Source organism: Camelina sativa, chromosome 5 (genome assembly GCF_000633955.1).
Source record: "Camelina sativa cultivar DH55 chromosome 5, Cs, whole genome shotgun sequence".
Classification (NCBI taxonomy): Eukaryota; Viridiplantae; Streptophyta; class Magnoliopsida; order Brassicales; family Brassicaceae; genus Camelina; species Camelina sativa.
In genome coordinates this window covers 14777195-14797165 of record NC_025689.1, presented here as the reverse complement: position 1 = coordinate 14797165, position 19971 = coordinate 14777195, and the positions used below count along the sequence as shown (strand labels likewise).

At 33.2% G+C, this 19971-nt stretch overlaps 4 protein-coding genes across 5 annotated transcripts; 2 read left to right on the top strand and 2 right to left on the bottom strand.

The window, feature by feature from the left end:
• LOC104786918 (heavy metal-associated isoprenylated plant protein 3-like) lies at nt 6394–8557 on the bottom strand. The gene is made up of 5 exons (XM_010512394.2): nt 8435–8557; nt 8154–8343; nt 7320–7513; nt 6901–6988; nt 6394–6795 (listed from the first exon to the last, which is right to left on the bottom strand). Exons 2-5 carry the CDS (start codon nt 8323–8325, stop codon nt 6503–6505), a joined length of 747 nt encoding a protein of 248 aa, XP_010510696.1. The 5' UTR covers nt 8326–8343; nt 8435–8557; the 3' UTR covers nt 6394–6502.
• Nucleotides 10237–12180, top strand: LOC104786917 (alpha-L-fucosidase 1). Its single transcript, XM_010512393.2, has 3 exons — nt 10237–10916; nt 10999–11235; nt 11309–12180. The coding sequence occupies exons 1-3, from the start codon at nt 10342–10344 to the stop codon at nt 12048–12050; spliced, it is 1554 nt and encodes a 517-aa protein (XP_010510695.1). The 5' UTR covers nt 10237–10341; the 3' UTR covers nt 12051–12180.
• Nucleotides 12258–14843, top strand: LOC104786916. Of its 2 annotated transcripts, none has more exons than XM_010512391.2 (8): nt 12258–12523; nt 12739–12859; nt 12962–13352; nt 13489–13651; nt 13750–13884; nt 14049–14201; nt 14462–14520; nt 14601–14843. In XM_010512391.2, the coding sequence occupies exons 1-3, from the start codon at nt 12347–12349 to the stop codon at nt 13162–13164; spliced, it is 501 nt and encodes a 166-aa protein (XP_010510693.1). In that variant the 5' UTR covers nt 12258–12346; the 3' UTR covers nt 13165–13352; nt 13489–13651; nt 13750–13884; nt 14049–14201; nt 14462–14520; nt 14601–14843. The 2 variants fall into 2 exon arrangements, with proteins under 2 accessions (XP_010510693.1, XP_010510692.1); XM_010512390.2 differs by having other exon boundaries at nt 14459–14520.
• On the bottom strand, nt 15691–17869 carry LOC104786915 (probable glucuronoxylan glucuronosyltransferase IRX7). Its single transcript, XM_010512389.2, has 4 exons — nt 17372–17869; nt 16708–17075; nt 16379–16629; nt 15691–16294 (listed from the first exon to the last, which is right to left on the bottom strand). The coding sequence occupies exons 1-4, from the start codon at nt 17646–17648 to the stop codon at nt 15832–15834; spliced, it is 1359 nt and encodes a 452-aa protein (XP_010510691.1). The 5' UTR covers nt 17649–17869; the 3' UTR covers nt 15691–15831.

Sequence of the window (19971 nt, the reverse complement as noted above, 5' to 3'; positions counted from 1 at the left end):
ACTTGATTTTAGGATATTTATATGAGGTGCAGCTTTCTTGTCTTTGCCGTGATTCTGCTTACGATCTCTATTTTCTCCTTTTAACCATATAAATATCCTAAAATCACCTAAAATTTCATAACCAAATCTCACTAATTCCAAAACTCAAATCTCAACAAATCCTAAAATCTTACCAAATCTTCTAAAATTACACTCAAATCTCTCAAAATTCTAAAATATTAAAATCCCAGCAAATCTCCTAAAATATCAAGTTCAATACACCCCCCTATGTGTCGGTTTGGATTTACTTAAATGAATGTATTTCAATTTTTGGTTAATGATTTTTCAAATCTATCAATATTTATTTTATTTAATATGACATGACATTATTTGATTGACTTAAATAAGAGAGGTGAATGAATGGGGTGAACCCAAGTATCGTCCTAATATTATAAAAGTTATACTATTTACACTTCATATATGGCAAGTTTAAAAAACTTCAACAGGATGAAGATTATATTCTCCCTTTTCTTTTCCTTGTCAAATATAGTAGCCTCTTATCTTTATTTCTTTCACACAAAAATGCTTCCATCTCTTGCTTATACTAGTTTTAAGGCAGGAAAGAAAACAAAAGTTGAGGAGAAAACATTCAGTTAAAAGAAACAAGGAAGCATTAAATGTAAGAGAGGAATAAAGATATATGAAGCATGATTTTATTTTAGGAAAATGCTATCCAACTCGGTTGGCAACCATTTTACTAACTTTTACCATTACATATAGTTATTTTTGTCTACAACTCAAACTTAAATCCAAGTTATATAACACACAACAACATATATTACTACAAATCGTAAGACCATAATTTCCTGTTGTACTACTGTAAATATATATTTAATATCTCATTGTATTTGTAGGCATCTAGTAATTGCATAGTTTACCCTATTACAATAAATATGTATTTTTTATGTCTTGTATTATTATTGTTGACTAGATTAGTTATCTATATATAGGTTTTACTTTTGAAGTGCCTTTAGATTTTCAAACTTCTTACAAATAGTTTTTCTAATTTTAGGTTTTTTTAATTGTTTAATGACTCAAAATTGTGTCTCATTTTCTCTTAGAGTAACTCCATTGGGAGTATCTACTATCTACAGTCTTACTGAATTAAAAAAAAAAAAACTCGTGGTATACTAATAAGAATCTCATCTCACACTTGTCTTTTTACTATTTTTAAAAAAAATTCTAACAAATTTAAATTTATTAAACAATTAAATTATATTAAAATGTTATTTTAGGTACTTGAATGATTTTTTTTATTGACGGAGGGATCTTATTTTCAGTAGAACCTACAAAGATCTAGGGAAAAAAATAACTTATTTGATATGATTAATGATTCTGCTAATTAATAAACGAATATGCATGCCTTATCTACCTTTTGCTGCATCAACCCACAACCTTCAACGTACACCCGTCTTTGTGTAAACTGATAACAGATGTGTTTGAAAACGTTTTTAGAGAATGACCGTGAATTTAATATCCATACAGTAATTTACATGTTTATAAAAGTATACACTATCAATGGTTTTTTTTTTTTATGTAAGTTAGAAATGATGTTATAGCTATGTGATTTTCGTGTAGATGGACGGACGATCACATAATTCATAGAAAAAAACTTAGATTCCGTGAACACTTTTTTACAGCACGTTTTTCAAATTTTGATCATATATTTTATAATATATATGTAATAATGTTTTTTATCAAACTATATGTAATAATAATGTATATTAATTAAATATTAAATTTAAAAGTTGAACATGGTGAGGGCCAACAAGCCAGACAAGTCCAACGTAATGGTAGAGTGATCTGACTGGTTGTGCGAAGACGGACAGATTCTAGTTGATCTCTCTTTTTTTTCCCAATGTTTTTACCTATAGGTATGTTTTTGAAATCCTTGAAATTTTGGGTGTCTAACAAAGAAAAATTATAATTCTATGAACATTTTTATGATTGATGCTATCCAACTGATCCAGAATACCTCCTTTATTGATTCAGATTCTAATTGGTTAACCTTATTGGCCTTAATTCTTTTGAAACAAATTAAACAGAAAACCGAAAAACAAAACTAAGCTCTTATAACTTCATGAGTTTTGTTATGCATGAAAACAAAAATTAAGCAAACAACGTCGCCGGCTATACCATTTCATCATATTTTTCACGTTCAATCCATATAGATCGTTTGTAATGTCATATATATATATATATAAATGTATACACAGTACTTTGCGTCCTTGTGAACTGTATATATAGTAGCAGTGTAGCACTAGCTTTGTATCTCTGCATGCAATGTCATGGTCGGTTTCGTACTACATTTATATCATATACATGTGAATTCAAAATGATGTTTTCAATTATTTTATTTCTTTTGGACGGCTAAATATTTTCACATATTTTCATGTTTAATGACCCGTTTGAGATACTAATAATTTTTGTGATTAAGGATTGTAGTTGTTAGACAATTAGTCGAAGATTTATTGGTCATATTGTGTTAGTTATTTGGGTGTTTTAAAAAAAAATATACACAAACACTTTACTTTATTATATATATAAAACAGAAAATGCTAATAAAATAAAATACTGTTATTAGTCCACGAGCATCACTTATTAATGGATCCCACCTTGACATTTTCGTCTCTCTCTACGAATGAAGAAGAACGAGCTCTGAGAAATAAGTATGTAATGTTGCTAATTCACTCAGTTATTAACTTAGAGCTGTGTATATATGTTTATGTGTTAATTTATTATGTTATTGTTATGTAACGACACTTCCTCCCTAGGTGTAAGATGATAGGGCTTGATGCCTAGCTTCAATTATTGTATCAACATGCAATCCATGGACGTGACATACAAACAGTGTCAGTCGAATCTAGAATGGGACGCAATTGATTCATGTGTTTGTCATGCGTACGTAAGTGTATTTACCATATATCTCCGAATCAAATTTCTTATCTATTGAGTAACCAATGTGCAAGGCTGCAAAACTATGCACGTATCCGAGATAGGTTAAGACCTATCTTTCTGTTTTCTTCAATTTCCTTTGTTCTTGTTCTTATTTTTCTTTGTTATTCTAATTTATATGTGTATTCTCTGATTTTTTTAAATAAAATTTGCGACAGAAAAATCGCATGAGCAATAGTGATCTTTTCATCAAATCTATATATAAAAGAAAATTGATTAGAAAATATTTTATTATGACATATTCTTTTTTAGATATATAGCTTTGTCAAAACTTCTGACTTATATATATATATATATCATGCTTTCATTATTATACATCTTGGAAAAAAAGAAGACATATATAAAGTATGGGAAAATTTATTATTGTAAATCGAAAAATTATATAAATTTGATGTCAAAAGAAAAAAATTAAGGTTATGCCTTTTTCACCTACCAAATGTATGTGGGGGAAAACGATAAAAATACAATGATTTTTGTTCTATATGATAAAACTTATATTTTTTTATACGAATTCTTGATCAACCTTCGAAACGAAAATAAACCCATTATTCAACACAAAAATGAGACGGTTAAGTAATTTTCATACTTACGCACACTAATTACCTCGTACCAACAATAATATTTTTTGAAAACAACAAGTTATACCATAACATAAAAAAACAGTAGTCGGCATGCAACACGGGAACATGTAGCAATAGAAGAATGGTCCTTGTCCAAAAGAGACACTTTTGAACGTCAGTCCAAGGAGAAAACTTGTTTATAATATCTTAGAACTACATGACTAAATAGCAACACCATCTTGACATAATATGACCTAGCTAGTTGATTAGACATATGATTGCGTAAATAATTCCACGTTCTTCTTTCTGAATTTATATTATTGGGAAGTTGGGAAAAAGTGGGGAAAAAGGGCATATAAATGTCGTTGGCAGTGTACAGTCCATATTAAATTTTGAAAGCTACTTGACTATAGTCTCCGCTATAACCGCGGGATGGTCCGACACGGTCTTTATTTGTTTATCGTCTTCTTGTTTTCGATATATATGGATTTTGCACTTTCTGTTCAACTCTATAGATACATTAACCCGCTAATATATGTAAGTGAATGAAAATTTGGTAGGATATTTTGATTAAGAAAACATTAACCAACAAATTAAGTTATTGAGTTATAAACAAAACGATATTATTAAATATCATCTACAAATATCTAGGTACAAAAGCAAAGGAAAGTATCTAATCTATTGATGATTACATTACACTAATTGGTGATATCATACCCTTTATGACTAAACGTTGGACCCGATATAGCTTAGTCAACAAAAGTTTGAGATTTGTTCAGTTAACGGAAAAGAGATATTTTCTTTAATTTGCTTAAACGGTAAAGTTGGTTTTTGTTTTTTATTCTTATCCCTTAAAGTATATGAAACAACATACATAGTTTATCATGCATATAGAATATATAGAATAACTAAGTAATTTTATATTTAGAATTTAGTGAATACTTCGGATCATGGTCTCTTAATCAACATAGTGAATTATTTCAACTAGTAGACCAATATAAGTTGGTTACCACGTGATAATATTAGACAAGCAAATTTTTTTAAAATAAAGAAAAAAATAACGTTTTTACAACTAATGCATCGGATAATAGAAAAAATTTGAGTTTAAAACTTAGAACATAAAGTTGGTTGAAGGTCTAAATGAAAACGGAAGTCACGTCCTAGTCAAGCAAGTTTACAAAATACGTATTTTAACTTTTAAGATAGATTCATGACTTATGTGCTAAATATCAACCCGAGGTGCATTACTGCAATAGAGTTAAACGAGTCCAAGGACCATATATGTTCTTTAAATGTAAGATCTCAAACCTGATTTGGAGAAAGATTTTGCTCCGCACGAACTTTAATGCACAAACACGCATGCATATCATATACTCCATCCGCTTCAAAATATAGAATGTTTTAGTAAAAACACACATATTAAGAAATAGTTACTTTTAAAAAGTTTAACCAATCATAAACAAGTTTATCATAATATAAAATATAAATTTAATCTAAAATTGCATAGAAAGTTAGAAACATCCTATATTATGAAACAAAAATACTTCTCTAAACATCCTATATTATGAAACGGATGGAGTATGTTATAACCAATCTTATCGTGGGGCGTAAAAGCTTGAAAACATGACATACAGTATGTGTAAGAAACTCTAGTTGGACCAATCCGGATGTCGATTTGAAAGAATAAGAACTAAAAAGGGCATGACAAAAACTAGGCAAAGATTACACCCAAATAGAAAACTAGGCAAAGATTACACCTAAATAAAAAACTAGGCAAAGAGAAGTATTCCATAAATATGGTAAATCGATTAAATAGAACAATAGCTTATATCCAAACAAACACCAACTAATTCGTTATATATAAGGTATCACTTACGTGTTTTTTTAAGAAATATAATAATAATGAAAAGTGAAAATGACGACACTATAGTTAGAACAAAAATCCATTGTTTGTCTAGAGGTTTCTAGCGGTCGGAGTCTCAACCCTTGTCTTGGTAATTGGTAAGTCTTCGAGCAATTGATAGAGCAGATTCGGATTATAGAATGCGGGATTCAGATTGGCGATATTTTAAATTATATAATATTTATATTTTTCAGATTTTCAAAATATCTAGATGGAGAATATTTTTTTAATTATTTATGTTAAATTAATATATATTAATTTTTTCTTTAAATTTTATATTATAAAAAATAACTCATTGGTAATTTAGCACAATATCTATAATATTCCAAAAATAGCATTGTATTACAAAATTAATTTTTTAAAATTAAACTCTAAATTCAAAATATTAAACCCTACCACTCAAAACTATATCCTAAATATGAAATTGAGAATCCAGACTTAAAACAAAAATCTCAAAAATTAATTTTAAATATTGCAATGTGTTAAATAATACTATTTTTAGAAGTTTATAGATTGTGAGTGGCCATAACTTATTTTAATGCTATTTTAGAATATTTCTCTAATACATATTACCTCCTCCTATATATATTATTATTTCATTGTAAAGAACTGTTTACTGTTTTGTTTTATCTATTTTTAATCTGGATTGTCCTGAAATTTTTTGGCAATACAGAACAGTTTTTTGACTATTTTTTTTTTGTGGCAGTAAAGAATTTACTTTTTTTTATCTATTATTACTCTGTAACCTCCTGAAAGTTTTGGCCAGAAAGAACACTGTTTAACTAAAATTCGAGTCCAAATTTACTGTGTGGAGAATTCTGTCCTCACAATTAAAAACGTACTGTCCTTGCAAATGCAATAAGCTCTCAAAATAATGAAATAATGTATTTTTACTACTCATGTGATACAAGACGATCACAATATATCCGTCAGACTTTTTCGTACTTCTTTTTCTTTTCTGTTCCCTACTTAGTTTATTTACCTCCTATATATATATATTCATATTGTTGCGATATACTCCAAATGTTTTTGCTCGCCTCGAAAATCACATAACGCTGCAAAAGCTCTGATCCTCCTCACTGAAAAAACCAGTCACTGGGCCTTCCGGGAACCTGTAAGGCCCAAGCCCATGAGTGCAACCATAACCAGGTTGACCCGGAGACCCGACTTTGGTGATTCCCTCTGCATTGTCTTTCTCTTTCTTCTTCTTCTTCTCAGGCACGACGTGGACTGTTTTATTCAGCTTACGTCTCAGATTCTCTGTTACAGACTTAACATCCATCGCCCCCATGACTGTTACCGTTTCCTTCTCCTTGTCCATTTTGACCTCATACACTCCTGTTGATGACACATTTACTCAAATGATGTTAAGTCAAACTCAATACACAAGGTTCTGTAATCAGTCAAAAGTAATGGAAACCATAGCTCATGAATAAGTCTGACCTTTGGTGTTACGGGTAGTCTTGTAAATCCTCTTGATGCAGCCATCACATGAGCAATTCAGCTTCAGTACCACTGTAGTCACAGCAACCTAAACAAGAAAGTCAAAAACAGATTACAAAGTCATAGCAAGTATTGAGAACGGCTAGATTAGTTACTAATCCAGTAGGAGCACCTAGAAGATAATGTATACGTTATTTTTTCCTACAAAATGAATAGTTAAGACTTAAAGAGTAATCTAAGAAGAAGAAAGTTATATACTTGTGCCCCAAGCAAGTATAAGAAACATCTACCCCTTGATACTACAATCTTACTACATTCTAATCATGGTTGAATCAGTTGTGAGAGACATATATTATATAATCAGGGGAGTCTAAACTTATGCAATAAATGTATCTGAGGCTGAAAAATATAGAGCATACCAGAGTCGGAGTCTTATTCTCATTAGACTTTTTCTCATTCGTCTCTTTGGTATCTTTCTTTGGTTTAGGAGATATCAGCTCCACCTTCTTCTTGCTCTTCTTCTGCAGTTTCTCCGCAGTCTTCACTGGATCCTCCATAAACCCAATCAGAGTCAGCTTGCTTGAAGCAGGTTCTGGCCTCACTGTTTCAACTCCTGATTATAAGAGTAAAACAATCAGAAGAAGTAAGTGAGATTATCGACTAAAATTGCTGTCAAAGAAAACCAAAAAGTTCATGAAACAAAGATCCACAAATCCAAACACACAACAGATTCAATCCTTCACAGATCCTGCGTTTCCAAATGATAGAAACAGAGGTGTTTATGATTATTGAGTAACCAAAAGATCATGAAACAAGGATCCACAAATTCACAAATCACAACAGATTCAACTCTTCACAGATCCTGCGTTTCAAAATGGTAGAAACAGAGGTCAAAACGTAAATCAGAGATCAAAATCGTCAATAGTTTAACAGAACTTCACAATCGGTTCACATACTAGCGTAAGACGAAAGAAGGAGAAGATCAAAATCGTCAGGGTTTAGGGTTTAACAAAAGGTTCACAGTCGATTCACGATGCTTTTATCGGAGTAGAATCAAAACCAAAAGGACTAAACACGGACGATTCGACTCAGATTCAACACAACGTAACCAGGAAAAATCCAAAAACAAAAACTGAGAAATCGAAAACGATTTTAGTACCGTTCGATTGAAAGCAAAAACGAGATTGTATACAAAAAAAAAAAGCAAGCATGAAGAATCATGGAGTACCGATTTCGATTTCTAGGGTTTATACCTTCCAAACGACGAGCTAATCGTACGATTCGAGCGATACAACCATCACAGTGCATATCAACCTTAAGAACGACGGTGACTGGCGTCGTTGTAGCCGTACTGTTCTGTTTCTTCTGCTTCTTCTCCTCTTCAACATGATGATCTCCGTAACATTCACAAACCACATCCTCCATCTTCGTCTCGTTCTTCTTCTACAACAGCTCAAAAAAAAAACGAATCACACAAAAGGAAACAAACAAAATCAGAGACGCATTTACAGAGAACAAAAAGCAGAGAGCGAACCTTTGATGAATCTCTGAGATTTTGAGTTTATCGAGGTTTCAACAACAGAGAGGAGAAGATAGAAGACGACGAAAAGTTTCAGAGACGGCTGCTGCGTAACAGAAGGGTGTGTGTATGTGTATGTGTGTGTGTGTGTGTGTTGGAGGGTTCACAGTACCGTACACTTTGTTGTTATAGTCCTTTCTCTTTTACTCAGCTTTTTATTTTTTTCCTATTTTTATTTAATTAAATACAAACTTGCATTAAATGAGGTATATTAAGGTATTTTAAAAACTTTTTTTCTTTTTTTCTAATGATCTTTGTGTTCTCTCACACGCTATCCTGAAATTACCAAAACATGTTTGTAAGTTGTAACTACTAGTCTACTAACTAGAAATTCGATTTTATTTAATTTTGGTTGTTATATATGTTAAAATTATTAATGTATGGCAGTTGTAAAATATTGATACAAGAATTATATTTCACTACGACTGAAAATGGACTTAAACGTGTGAGTGTAGTAGAAGTGGAAGAAAAATAAGAGATTACAAATCGGGCTAGTTATAAAACTATACAACTTGCGGGGACTTATTTTAATACATTAAGCAGATTGTATAAAATTATTAACATTTTGAACTTGTTTTTGTTGATTTAGATTTCCATTGTGGGAACTCGGAAATCTTCTGTTAAGATTAAAAAAAAAAAAACAAAAAAAAAGGATGGTCTAGTGCATATATTTCAAATTAGAATCGTAAATTAAAGACAATTTGTTGGTGGGAACATTATTTATATTCCTTTATATGTGATTTTGTTAGTGACAAACTATATGATAAATAAGTTAATATATATGCATTCTAACAAATATGTGGCCTTTAAGAAAAATTCTATTTATAAGACAAAACTTTTACTACTATATTTTGCTGTTTTTTTCATAACCATATTTTCATTGTATCTTTAATCTTCAAATTTTGTTTAACGCTTTGAATTAGGGAATAATCAAGTAAGAGAAAAAAAAAAGAAAAAAGTAAATTGCACGACGGCGACGATATAGATGGAGAGCCTAACTTAGCAAAGAAATTTGCATGGTTACTGATGACATTGACACCACGCTCAAGGCTGAACGCTAGACTGAATATGTCGATCGCAAATGAGCCAATGCTTTCTCCACCACCTTCAAATAGGTAAGTCATCTTCTGCCTGATCATTTTCGTAGAAGAAATATCAATTTATTAGACTTGTTACAAAAATCCATCCCTCTTGGGTTCTTAGAATAAATGTGAACCCAAGATAAGCTGCTAGTATTGCTAAAGGTTTATTAAGGTCATAAATTGTCGAGTCTCCCAAATTCTAGATAGTTATATTTGACACTACAAAAACATTTCAGGATAAGTGATATTTGAATGTACCTTGCGATTATTAACTTCAATGTGATCTTATGAACGGGGGTGTCAATTTCGTCTACTGATGAATGTGATCTTTATGAAACCTTATTCTTGATCTTAGAAGTTAGTATAACTGAATAAATTATAAAAGATGTAATAGGCATATCGCATATATAGCAAACTCTACATAGAAATTGAACCATTGTTTTGTCAAAGTTTCAATTTATGTTAAATGAATTTGTCTAATCATATACAAAGTAAATTGTTAACCATGATTTAATAAATTATGTTTCCTGTAAATTTCATATACAGATCTTTGATGATTTTCATTATCCTTACATTTTTTTAAAAATATTAACTTCATAAAAAAACATATTTGTCATCATAATTGTTATTAAGTCCCATAGTTACAAAAACAATATCTATTGCGTTTGCATTAAGTTTCCAACACACTAATTACAGCCAAAGCTAAAGGAATAGAAAAAGCTCAAGTGGAAAACAAAAGAAACAACAAAAACTCCATTGAAGGACCTAGACAAGAAGAAAATGAAGAACCAGAGTAAAGTCCACTATAATCTTTCAAGAACCATGAACTCTCTAATCACTCTCCTCTTCTTCTCAATCCTCTCCACCTTCAAAATCTCAAATTCATCTCCATTAAAACCACACCCACTTCCAATCTTACCCATCCCTTCATCCCAACAGCTCCAATGGCAACTCGGATCCATGGCCATGTTCCTCCATTTCGGACCCAACACATTCACCGACTCAGAATGGGGCACCGGAAAAGCCAACCCATCTGTTTTCAACCCGACCCATCTCAACGCAACCCAATGGGTCCAAATCGCTAAAGACTCAGGCTTTTCCCGCGTCATCCTCACAGCTAAGCACCACGACGGGTTCTGTCTCTGGCCTAGCGAATACACCGATTACTCCGTCAAATCTAGCCCCTTTAGAGGCGGAGCTGGCGACGTCGTGGCTGAACTAGCTGCTGCGGCGGCGGAAGCTGGAATTGGACTTGGTCTTTACCTTTCTCCATGGGATCGTCATGATCCGTGTTATGGCAAGACATTGGAGTATAACGAGTTTTACCTGAGTCAAATGACCGAGTTGTTAACAAAGTAAGCTCCTTTTTTCTCATATCAATCAAATGGGTTTGTGATTATAAATTCAAAGTTTTGAAAAAGGTTGAATCTTTTATAGTTATGGAGAGATTAAAGAAGTTTGGTTAGATGGTGCTAAGGGAGAAGGAGAGAAAGATATGGAATATTTCTTTGATACTTGGTTTAGTTTGATCCATCAGCTTCAGCCCGGAGCTGTTATTTTCTCTGACGCCGGTCCTGATGTCCGGTGGATCGGTGATGAAGCTGGACACGCTGGTTCCACTTGCTGGTCACTCTTTAACCGAACTAATGCCAAGATTGGTGACACTGATCCTTTGTAAGTCATTCTCAAATAGTCAAATGGTCAAACTTTTATAGAAAAGAACTTGAATTTGTTGGATCTTGTACAGGTATTCTCAGGAAGGTGATGGCTTTGGGCAAGATTGGGTACCAGCGGAATGTGATGTATCGATTCGACCTGGTTGGTTTTGGCACGCTTTGGAGTCTCCGAAACCGGCTGTTCAGCTTTTGGATATATACTACAACTCAGTTGGAAGAAACTGTCTCTTCTTGCTTAATGTGCCTCCTAATTCTTCAGGATTGATATCTGAACAAGACATTAAGGTTCTTGAGGAGTTCCGCGAGATGAAAAAGTCTATTTTCTCGAACAATCTCGCCCGTAAAGCCTTGGTTAACTCGAGCAGTATTCGTGGCGGTCAAGTTTCACAGTTTGGTCCTAAGAATGTTTTGAAAGAAGGATTAGACAAGTACTGGGCGCCAGAGGAGAATGAGAAGAAATGGGAGTTGTACTTGGAGTTTAAAGACTCAGTTAGTTTTAACGTTTTGGAAATTAGAGAACCGATACATATGGGTCAGAGAGTCGCGTCTTTCCATCTCGAGACGCATAACACTGTAAGCGGGAAGTGGGAGAGAGTTGTGAGGAGCACGACGATCGGGAACAAAAGGCTATTACGGTTTCCGAAGGTTGAGTCGCGGTCTCTAAAGCTTGTTGTGGACAAAGCGAGAGCCGACCCACTTATATCATACCTTGGAATCTACATGGACAAGTTTTCAGTTTCAAGTGGAAACACAACAAAGATAACAACAATCACAAGGACACTCAAGGAGGAGCAACAACTACATGATTTGTAATAAACAACTCTCAAGGATACACCACATAAGTGTTTGGTTTTCCTCTAGAGTATCCTTTTATGTGCATCACTTCATATATGTGACAGTATGATTGTCAATTCTAAAGTAAATAATATGATGAATCCTTGTATTTTGAAGCCTAGTCATAAATTCACCTATGACCTATAAAGCTAAAGAAACGACCTTTTTGCCGAGATTGGGGGTTTATGTACTAATTGTAACTCGGCCCAAGTGTTTTAATGGAAAAGGAGAAAACTTTGATGACAAAACCAGAGAAATCCCTAAAGTAAAGAAAAATGGAAGCCACTGAAACGGTTCTTTGCACGTTGCTTGCCGTCGACCTCACTGACTATTGCTACAGAGTTTGTTCTCGCTGCCAGAGAGTCCTTCCCTCAGACAAGAATGGCGTTACCTCTTCATCACTATGCCAATTCTGCAAATCAAAAGAGCCCAAATTGCTCTACCGGATTCTCGTAAGAACCCTTTCGATTTTTGATTTGCCACTTCATCACTATGCCAATTCTGCAACTCCAACCTTTCGATTTTTAGATATTTTAGCAGTTGTGAATTAGGGATTTTAGAAATTGGGTTTACGTAATCTCTTGTAAGAGCTGTGGATTGAGAAACTTGGAATTCAAAGTTTCAGCCTTTTCTGAAGAATCTGTGTTTTTGGTTAAAAATCTAACAGATGTCTATAGCAACAGATACATCAGTGAAAACTGTGATCTGTTTTGATAGAGTTGCGACTGTTCTCTTTGGTTGTTCAGCTGATGAGTTCTTTCACTTCACCAAGCTCAATCCTTTAACCGGTAATAATAAACCATCAAATTCACTTTACTAAGTTTGAGAAGATTATCAATAGCATCTGACATTACATTGAAAGCTTTGAGATGTTTTTGTTCCCATTGCAGCATCAATGGTGAATCAGGTCTTTGATGGAGAAATGCTAAGGGTGACATTGACTCGGCCTCACAACCGAAACGCTCAACACATGAGAGTTGCTTCTATTGTTCCTCTAAGATCAGGATTTCAGCCTGCAATTGTAACCTTGAGAGAGATTTTCACAAAGAATGCTTCTTTGGGGAGTTGCTCCATAACAAATCACAATCTCTAATGTTGGAGTAAAACATATAAATGCTACAAGCACAAGTTGTTTGATCTCAAATACTATGATTCGTTGCTAAGTCCATTCTACCATCTCTATTGATCAAATCCTTCGTTATCATCGAATTCGTGGTTAAATGATGCTTCAATCTTTGTGAAAAGAACCTAATTCATCACGCTTCAATCTTTCAGAGGAAGGTCCGTCAAAGGAGAAATCGATCCTAATTCATCACGCCTGTTACTTTCTCTTTAGCTTAAGTGAAGCAAAGAGATTGCTTTATATATGTAATCAATGTGAGAGTTGATTGTTGAGAGTTGATTGTTCTGAATGCAGGAGTATCCAGAACATACAGCCTACCAAACGCCGCCGCTGTTTTCTGATGATTAGCTTAATATCTATCTAGACAATTACCATATGCATGAGGATAGAGATAGTTTCCAGAAGTATGATCAAATTAGCTGCTCTGATTATCGGGTTGTTTATATGGGTGGAAAAGGTCTGAGTAAGAAGATCAAACAAACTGTTTGTGTTGTTGTCTGTTTGAGTGTTTTGGCCTTTGGACAAAGCTGATGATTTCTGAACTCTTGCTTGTAGGATCTTGGACACCTCTACACGCTCAACTTTTGTATTGGAGAGTGCTCTATTAAGGTTCTCCAACAGATTCTAGTTAAGTTGCATCAGTGTAACAAATCTGTTATGTGATCTACTGCACAAAATATTGACAAGAAGGTAAAGGCTGAACTATCTACAAAAAAACAAACATAAGCTTTTCGAATTTGAAATCTTGAGTAATCTCGGCCATGGCTTCTGGTATATACTAAGAAAAGAAAAGACTCATTGTTTTTGATATTTGAGATTGTTATTTTCTTCTTCTTTTTTTCTGTTCTCTTCAGGGCATGTCACCTTGCCAAGCAGGCGTTCGATGATGCTATCTATCTCAGAGCTTGACACTCTGAACGAGGAATCATACAAAGACAGCACCTTAATTATGCAACTCCTTAGGGACAATCTGACCTTGTGGACTTCTGACATCCCATAAGAAGGAGGTAATAATCATTCTGAACCTAACCAATCTCTTATTTTATGATGTTCTGTTTTTAGCTTTTTTCCCCCATTCTGGATGTATCTAGTCAGTACTCAATGTTATGTTTTGTTTTGCTTGGAATCTATAAGACATTTCAAACATTTCCATGGACATTCTTGATGATAGATGGTTGAAATAGCATCCAGAAGATATTTCCTATCTGATTATGATTCATATTTTGCTGCGGATTTAAAATGTTTATTTTGTCTGTATATGCAGCAGATGATTCCCATAAGACGAACGGTTCTGCCAAAGCCAGTGCAGGTGGAGATATAGCAGAGGTAAAGTAGAAGGGATTCCTAATCTTGAAGGGAATCAAATTAGTCAATTCTGATACAAGATCTCTTTGCTCTTGATGCAGTGATCAGATATGTGTGCACCCATAATGGCGGCAGCCATGGTCATTATGTTTCAAGAACAACTAAACGCGCGGTGAATAATAGTGAAACGTAGGGTTCCTCTGTTTCCTGTATCATTAATGTCTATGTTACTTGTACAATGGTTTAGTCCCAAATCTCTCTGGTTTGAATGTATTGCATCATTTTGATGCCTGACTCACGACACTGCGTATTTGTAATTTCAACCAGATCTGATGTGTTTTAAATATGCAATTGTTTGTTTAAAATCTTAGGAAATATATTCATTTTCAAGTTTTTATAAATATACAATATTAAAAATATTAAACAAAATTTATTAGACTATAATAATTTCTAAAATAAAAATTTTAAATTAAGGACCCCTATTTTAACCGATGGACCCTTAAAAATAAAAAGTTTCTTCAAAATTTGTTTATTTCACTTTTATTCACTTTTATTCAAAATTAACAATTAAAAATGTTTTTCGCAACTTTGCTAAGACTCCATCAATGGAGATGCTCCATCAAAGTTACTAGCTAGATGGTCACTTGTTGTGCAAAATTTGACAAAATCCCTATATGACATTTTTGTGATTGGTAGTAGTAATTTGTAGTACTAAAATTGACAAATTTATCGTAAAATAAATAAAAAAACATTATGTACAAATAACATTAAATTCATCAGAAATCCAAATGAAAGCTTCTATCAATAACTTTGAAAATAAGAAAATCAAAAGTTATTTACTATTCCAAATGTTGTGTTGTGAAAAAACTCTTCCATCTGATTCTTGTTGCTAAACGTTGTGATCTCTAGAAGTTGGAAGATGATGAAGTAAGAAGATGTTTGTTTATTATGAGTTATGATTGTGATTTTTTTTTTTAATGTTTCTTGCATTGTTAACTCGTTGTATAGATCGGTAAGTTTCAAAATCTAAATTACTGTTCATCACCAAACACAATTCACTTTTAGGCCTTATTAGCTAAATGGTCATTTATTGGGCCAAAATTCGTAAAATAAATAAAAAAATAACATTACATTCATCAGAAATCCAAATAAAAACTTCTATTAATTACTTTGAAAGTAAGAAAATCAAAATTCATTTACTATGAATATTCATTCAACTTTTTAATTCTCAAAGTAGTAGTAATATACAAATTACAAAACTCTCACCAGCCACACCAAAATAAAAATGAAAAGGAGAAAAAAGTAATATACACGTGTCAAAATTATATTGGTTTACGAATAAGAGTTTGACCTTCTAACAGACCTATTCAATCTCTTTGACAAAGCCTCCAAAACTTGCCACGTGGCATCTCCCTCTCTTGAAGGAACATTAAACACAAGGGCCCTCTTAACAGACTCATCCTCCAAGTTTCTCTGTATGACAGACAAATTAGTAGCCGCCACGTGTTCCAAAATCTCCCCTAGCTTTCCGACGTCTCTCTCCGCCACCGTGAGCGAGATATCCGGCCAACGCACGGCGGAAGGAAACGGCAAACGGATCCCGTCGGCGATAATCACGGGAACACAGCCAAGAGCCACCGACTCAACAAGTCTTGGACTCCACGGTGCCCACCCTAGAGGACACAAACAAAAAACAGAACGTGCTATTTCTGACTGGTAACCGGCGAATCTTTGCCGTTGAAGATAAAATCTCCGGTCACCGCCGTAACTCCGCCATATCTTCGTCCTTACTCTCCTGATAGGTTACAAAAAAATTAAGCGTCTTTAGTTCAAGTCACGAGTTTAGAGATAGAGATTGGTACAAGAGAGTGTTTGTTACTTGCTATAGAAGCGACCACTGATGTTTTTGGGATGAAGCTCCATCTTGCCCCGGAAAAAAACCCAAATGTCTCGTTCTTTATTTACCGGAATATTCCTTTGAGTCTTTTCTAAACTTTCCGGTGAGATGTACGGTGGTATCACAACGTTCTCTACCTCTTGGCATGGATGGTTATATGTAACACCAAAAGTTTGCAAAACTATAGAGTTTCTCAAAATATTTGGTACTCCATCAGCAATTGCTCTATCCTCCTTCACAACCAAATATAGATTTAAGTATATAAATAAATGTATATATATAAAACTTGGCAAATCATTTTTTAAACTAACCATAGTGTGGAAGCAAGAGCCAAAGTCGTGTGTAGCCGTGAAGACGTGGTCAGAGCCATTGTTTCGACTCCAAAACGGGTATTGAGTCGAGATGAGGCTAATCGCTTCATTGATGAGTGATCGTGCGTGACCAATCGCTGGAAAGCCATTGATGGTGCTGAAGTTGCAAGAGACATAGACAGGGACGAAGAAGAAATCGGCTTCGTAAGGATCTTTCGTGCGCACTTCTTCATCGAGGCTGAGAAACGCCTTGTGGAGAGCCACCTCCGCGGCAAAGAGGTGGTTGCTGCATCTGTCGTTGGCTAACCAGTCTTTGTTGAACTTTGAAGGTAAGTCATACACGTAGATTTTCAAATTGTTGAATACATCTAAGGGAAAAAAAAACATAGTTATAACTTATGACAAGAATATTGTTTTTGTTCGTGTTTTTTTTTTGTTTTTCCTTTTGAAAAGTAACACACAAGCCATGTAAAACGTTTTTTTTCCTTTCCCTCTTTTGAATATAATTTAACATTTATTCAAAAAAAAAAAAAAAAAACTTATGACAAGTTAAGATTGTTCAACTAAAACGTGCAGTAGACCGGACCGAAGCCTAGACTTATCCCCGATGCCTATAGATAGTCTTAGTCTTTGTGAATATACTATAAAACATAATTGATCTTACCTGTTCTTATGTTGGGACGTTGAGGGGCAAACCCAAGTTTGTGGTCATGGATTTTGGATTCAAACATGGCACGAGAAGCGAAAAGCTTTGGTTTAGGGTTAGTAAGAAGAGGGTTTGATCGTGGAGGAGAAGACTTATCTTCTTGATCTTGATCTTGATCATGGTCGACAAAAAAGGAAGCAAGAAAATAGAGAGTAAGGGAGAAACAGAGGATCCATTTGTAGTATTGTTTGAAACAGAGACTTTTCTCTGTTCTTCTCTGTTTATGCGTTATCATCGTTCTTGTTTCTTCGGGATGAATCTTGTGGCCTGAGCTGGTTGTTCAATTCGAAACATCTGATTTGTTGGGATGGAGTTAATAGGGTTTTGAGTTGGTGAAGAGGGGTTTTCGGATTCGGGTTTGGGAGATGAAGTGGAGATTAAGGAATGGTGAAGGCAGAACAAACAATAGAAGAAGTTTGGAGAAAGATTGATGAAGACTCTCTAATTAAATCTCTTTTTTTCTTTTTTCTTTGTTGACTATTATTAAGCGATATTATACATTCAAGTTTCTAATATAATTTCTTTATTTCTCTTGTATTTGGTGTTTTTTTTTTTTGTTTTTAATTATTATTAATTTCATATGCCAAAAAGTCGTATTTTTGTAGATGATAGCAATACTAGGAGATTATCATCATTCTTACGTAGGAGGTATTTAATTGCATACAAATTTATTATATGTTAAGAGACTCAATCTTTAAAAATCCTTACATCTCAAAGTGACAATGACAGATTTTGCATATTTTTGTAAAGTTGTGAAATTAATAAGTATGACACTTAACTGATTTATGTGAAAAGTATATTTTCGGACTCTCTCAAACCTAATATGAGGTTTTTGGGAATCGGGATCAGGACGCTGTTGGATTCATGCTCATTCATTTCAAGGAAGATTTAGAAAAATAAAATAAAATAAGAGGAAACATGAAGAAAAAAAAAGAAACATGATACTTTTTTTAAAAAGAACATGATAATATTTGAAATATATAATAAATACGAAATTATTGGATTGTTAGGAAACACTCTTTTGCTAAAATAATAATGTCTTTTTTTTTTCTTACTTTTTGCAAAAGGGGAAAGAAGCATGAATATGAGTATAGAAGCAAGAAGACAAAACTTAATTTGGTATATAAGGACGTAAGGTTCACCAAAATATTCAGAAGAAAATATGTCTATGTTAGGCGACTACATAAGGTTGTGGTGTGGAATACGATTCGTTGTGTTACCAGTGAGATTGGCCATGGTTTGGTTCGTCCAACTGATCGTGTGTATGTTTATGTGTCACCGCGTTGATCATTGAAAGATATATTCGAATAAGTAACCTGTTGTGTAACACTATTTTGTAAACAACACACTTAATTTTTTTATTATATGATATTTACAGAAATTTTATCTTAGTTTACGAACTTAGGATTAGCGTTTAAATGAGAAAAAACGCGCAAACATGCGGTAATGGGATCAATTCATTTCATCCAAGTTTTTTTTTCCCTTCAGTTCTAGATAAAGTTATTTTACATCACATATTAGAAATGAACGAGCGAAGGTACAATTCAGGATTAGACACTATATATTAAACTTTGCCCAAATTTTTTTGTTTTTTTTAATAAAACTTTGATTTAAGCCGCAATTTATTTAAAGACTATAAAACCTTATCCTTGATCAGATTAGGTTGAGTATTATATCCGTACACGGCAAGAGATAAGGACCCAACTCGAATAGGGAACCAACTGGAACCATTGTAGCCACCAAATTTTGTTAATGGTGTTCCTTTACTAAAACGAAAATATATAATTATATTAATTAGTATCAAACCAATGAACATTTGTCATACAACGCAATCACTTTTTCCTTCACAAACCAGAGAAATATGAACGAAAAAGCTATAATTACGACATGTAGATTTTTCTTAATGTTATAATTAGATTTAATGACACAGTAAAACTTAATTAGTGGTTTCGACTGGTAACCCCCATACAATTTCGTACTGTTTTGAGTTATGTATCTGACCCAGTTTGTAAGATAATTGTTATGAGGTATATAATATATAGATTCGTAACTATTTTTTATTTATCAATTAAACCTTGTAAATCATATGGTTGCTAATTTGATTAAAAGATATAATATTATTATTTTCTTTATCAATCAAACCACGTAAATCATATGGTTGCTAATTTGATTTAAAAATATAATATTATATTAACTAATTTAGATTATATGAGAAGTAGGAATATGGACAAAAATAGGTTTATAAAACTTATACTTATCCAAATTTATAAAAACGATTTACAATATTATTTAACAATAATAGTGGTTTGAAATAAATAAATTTGTATCCACTTAGAAAATGACGCGCCAACTAATTTTCTTTGGCTTCTCTATATCTTCAATACGATCAAGCTAAGCCAGAGAAGTATAGTCAGCAAGCTAAGTATGGCCCATGGGAAAGTATAAGAACATCGATGTGATGTTTTCATAAAACTATTTAATGAGACCAAAAAAATAATTCGATGTTCAGTTTAGTAAATAAAATGTTAAATTTGGCTCAAAAAAAAAAAAAAAAAAAA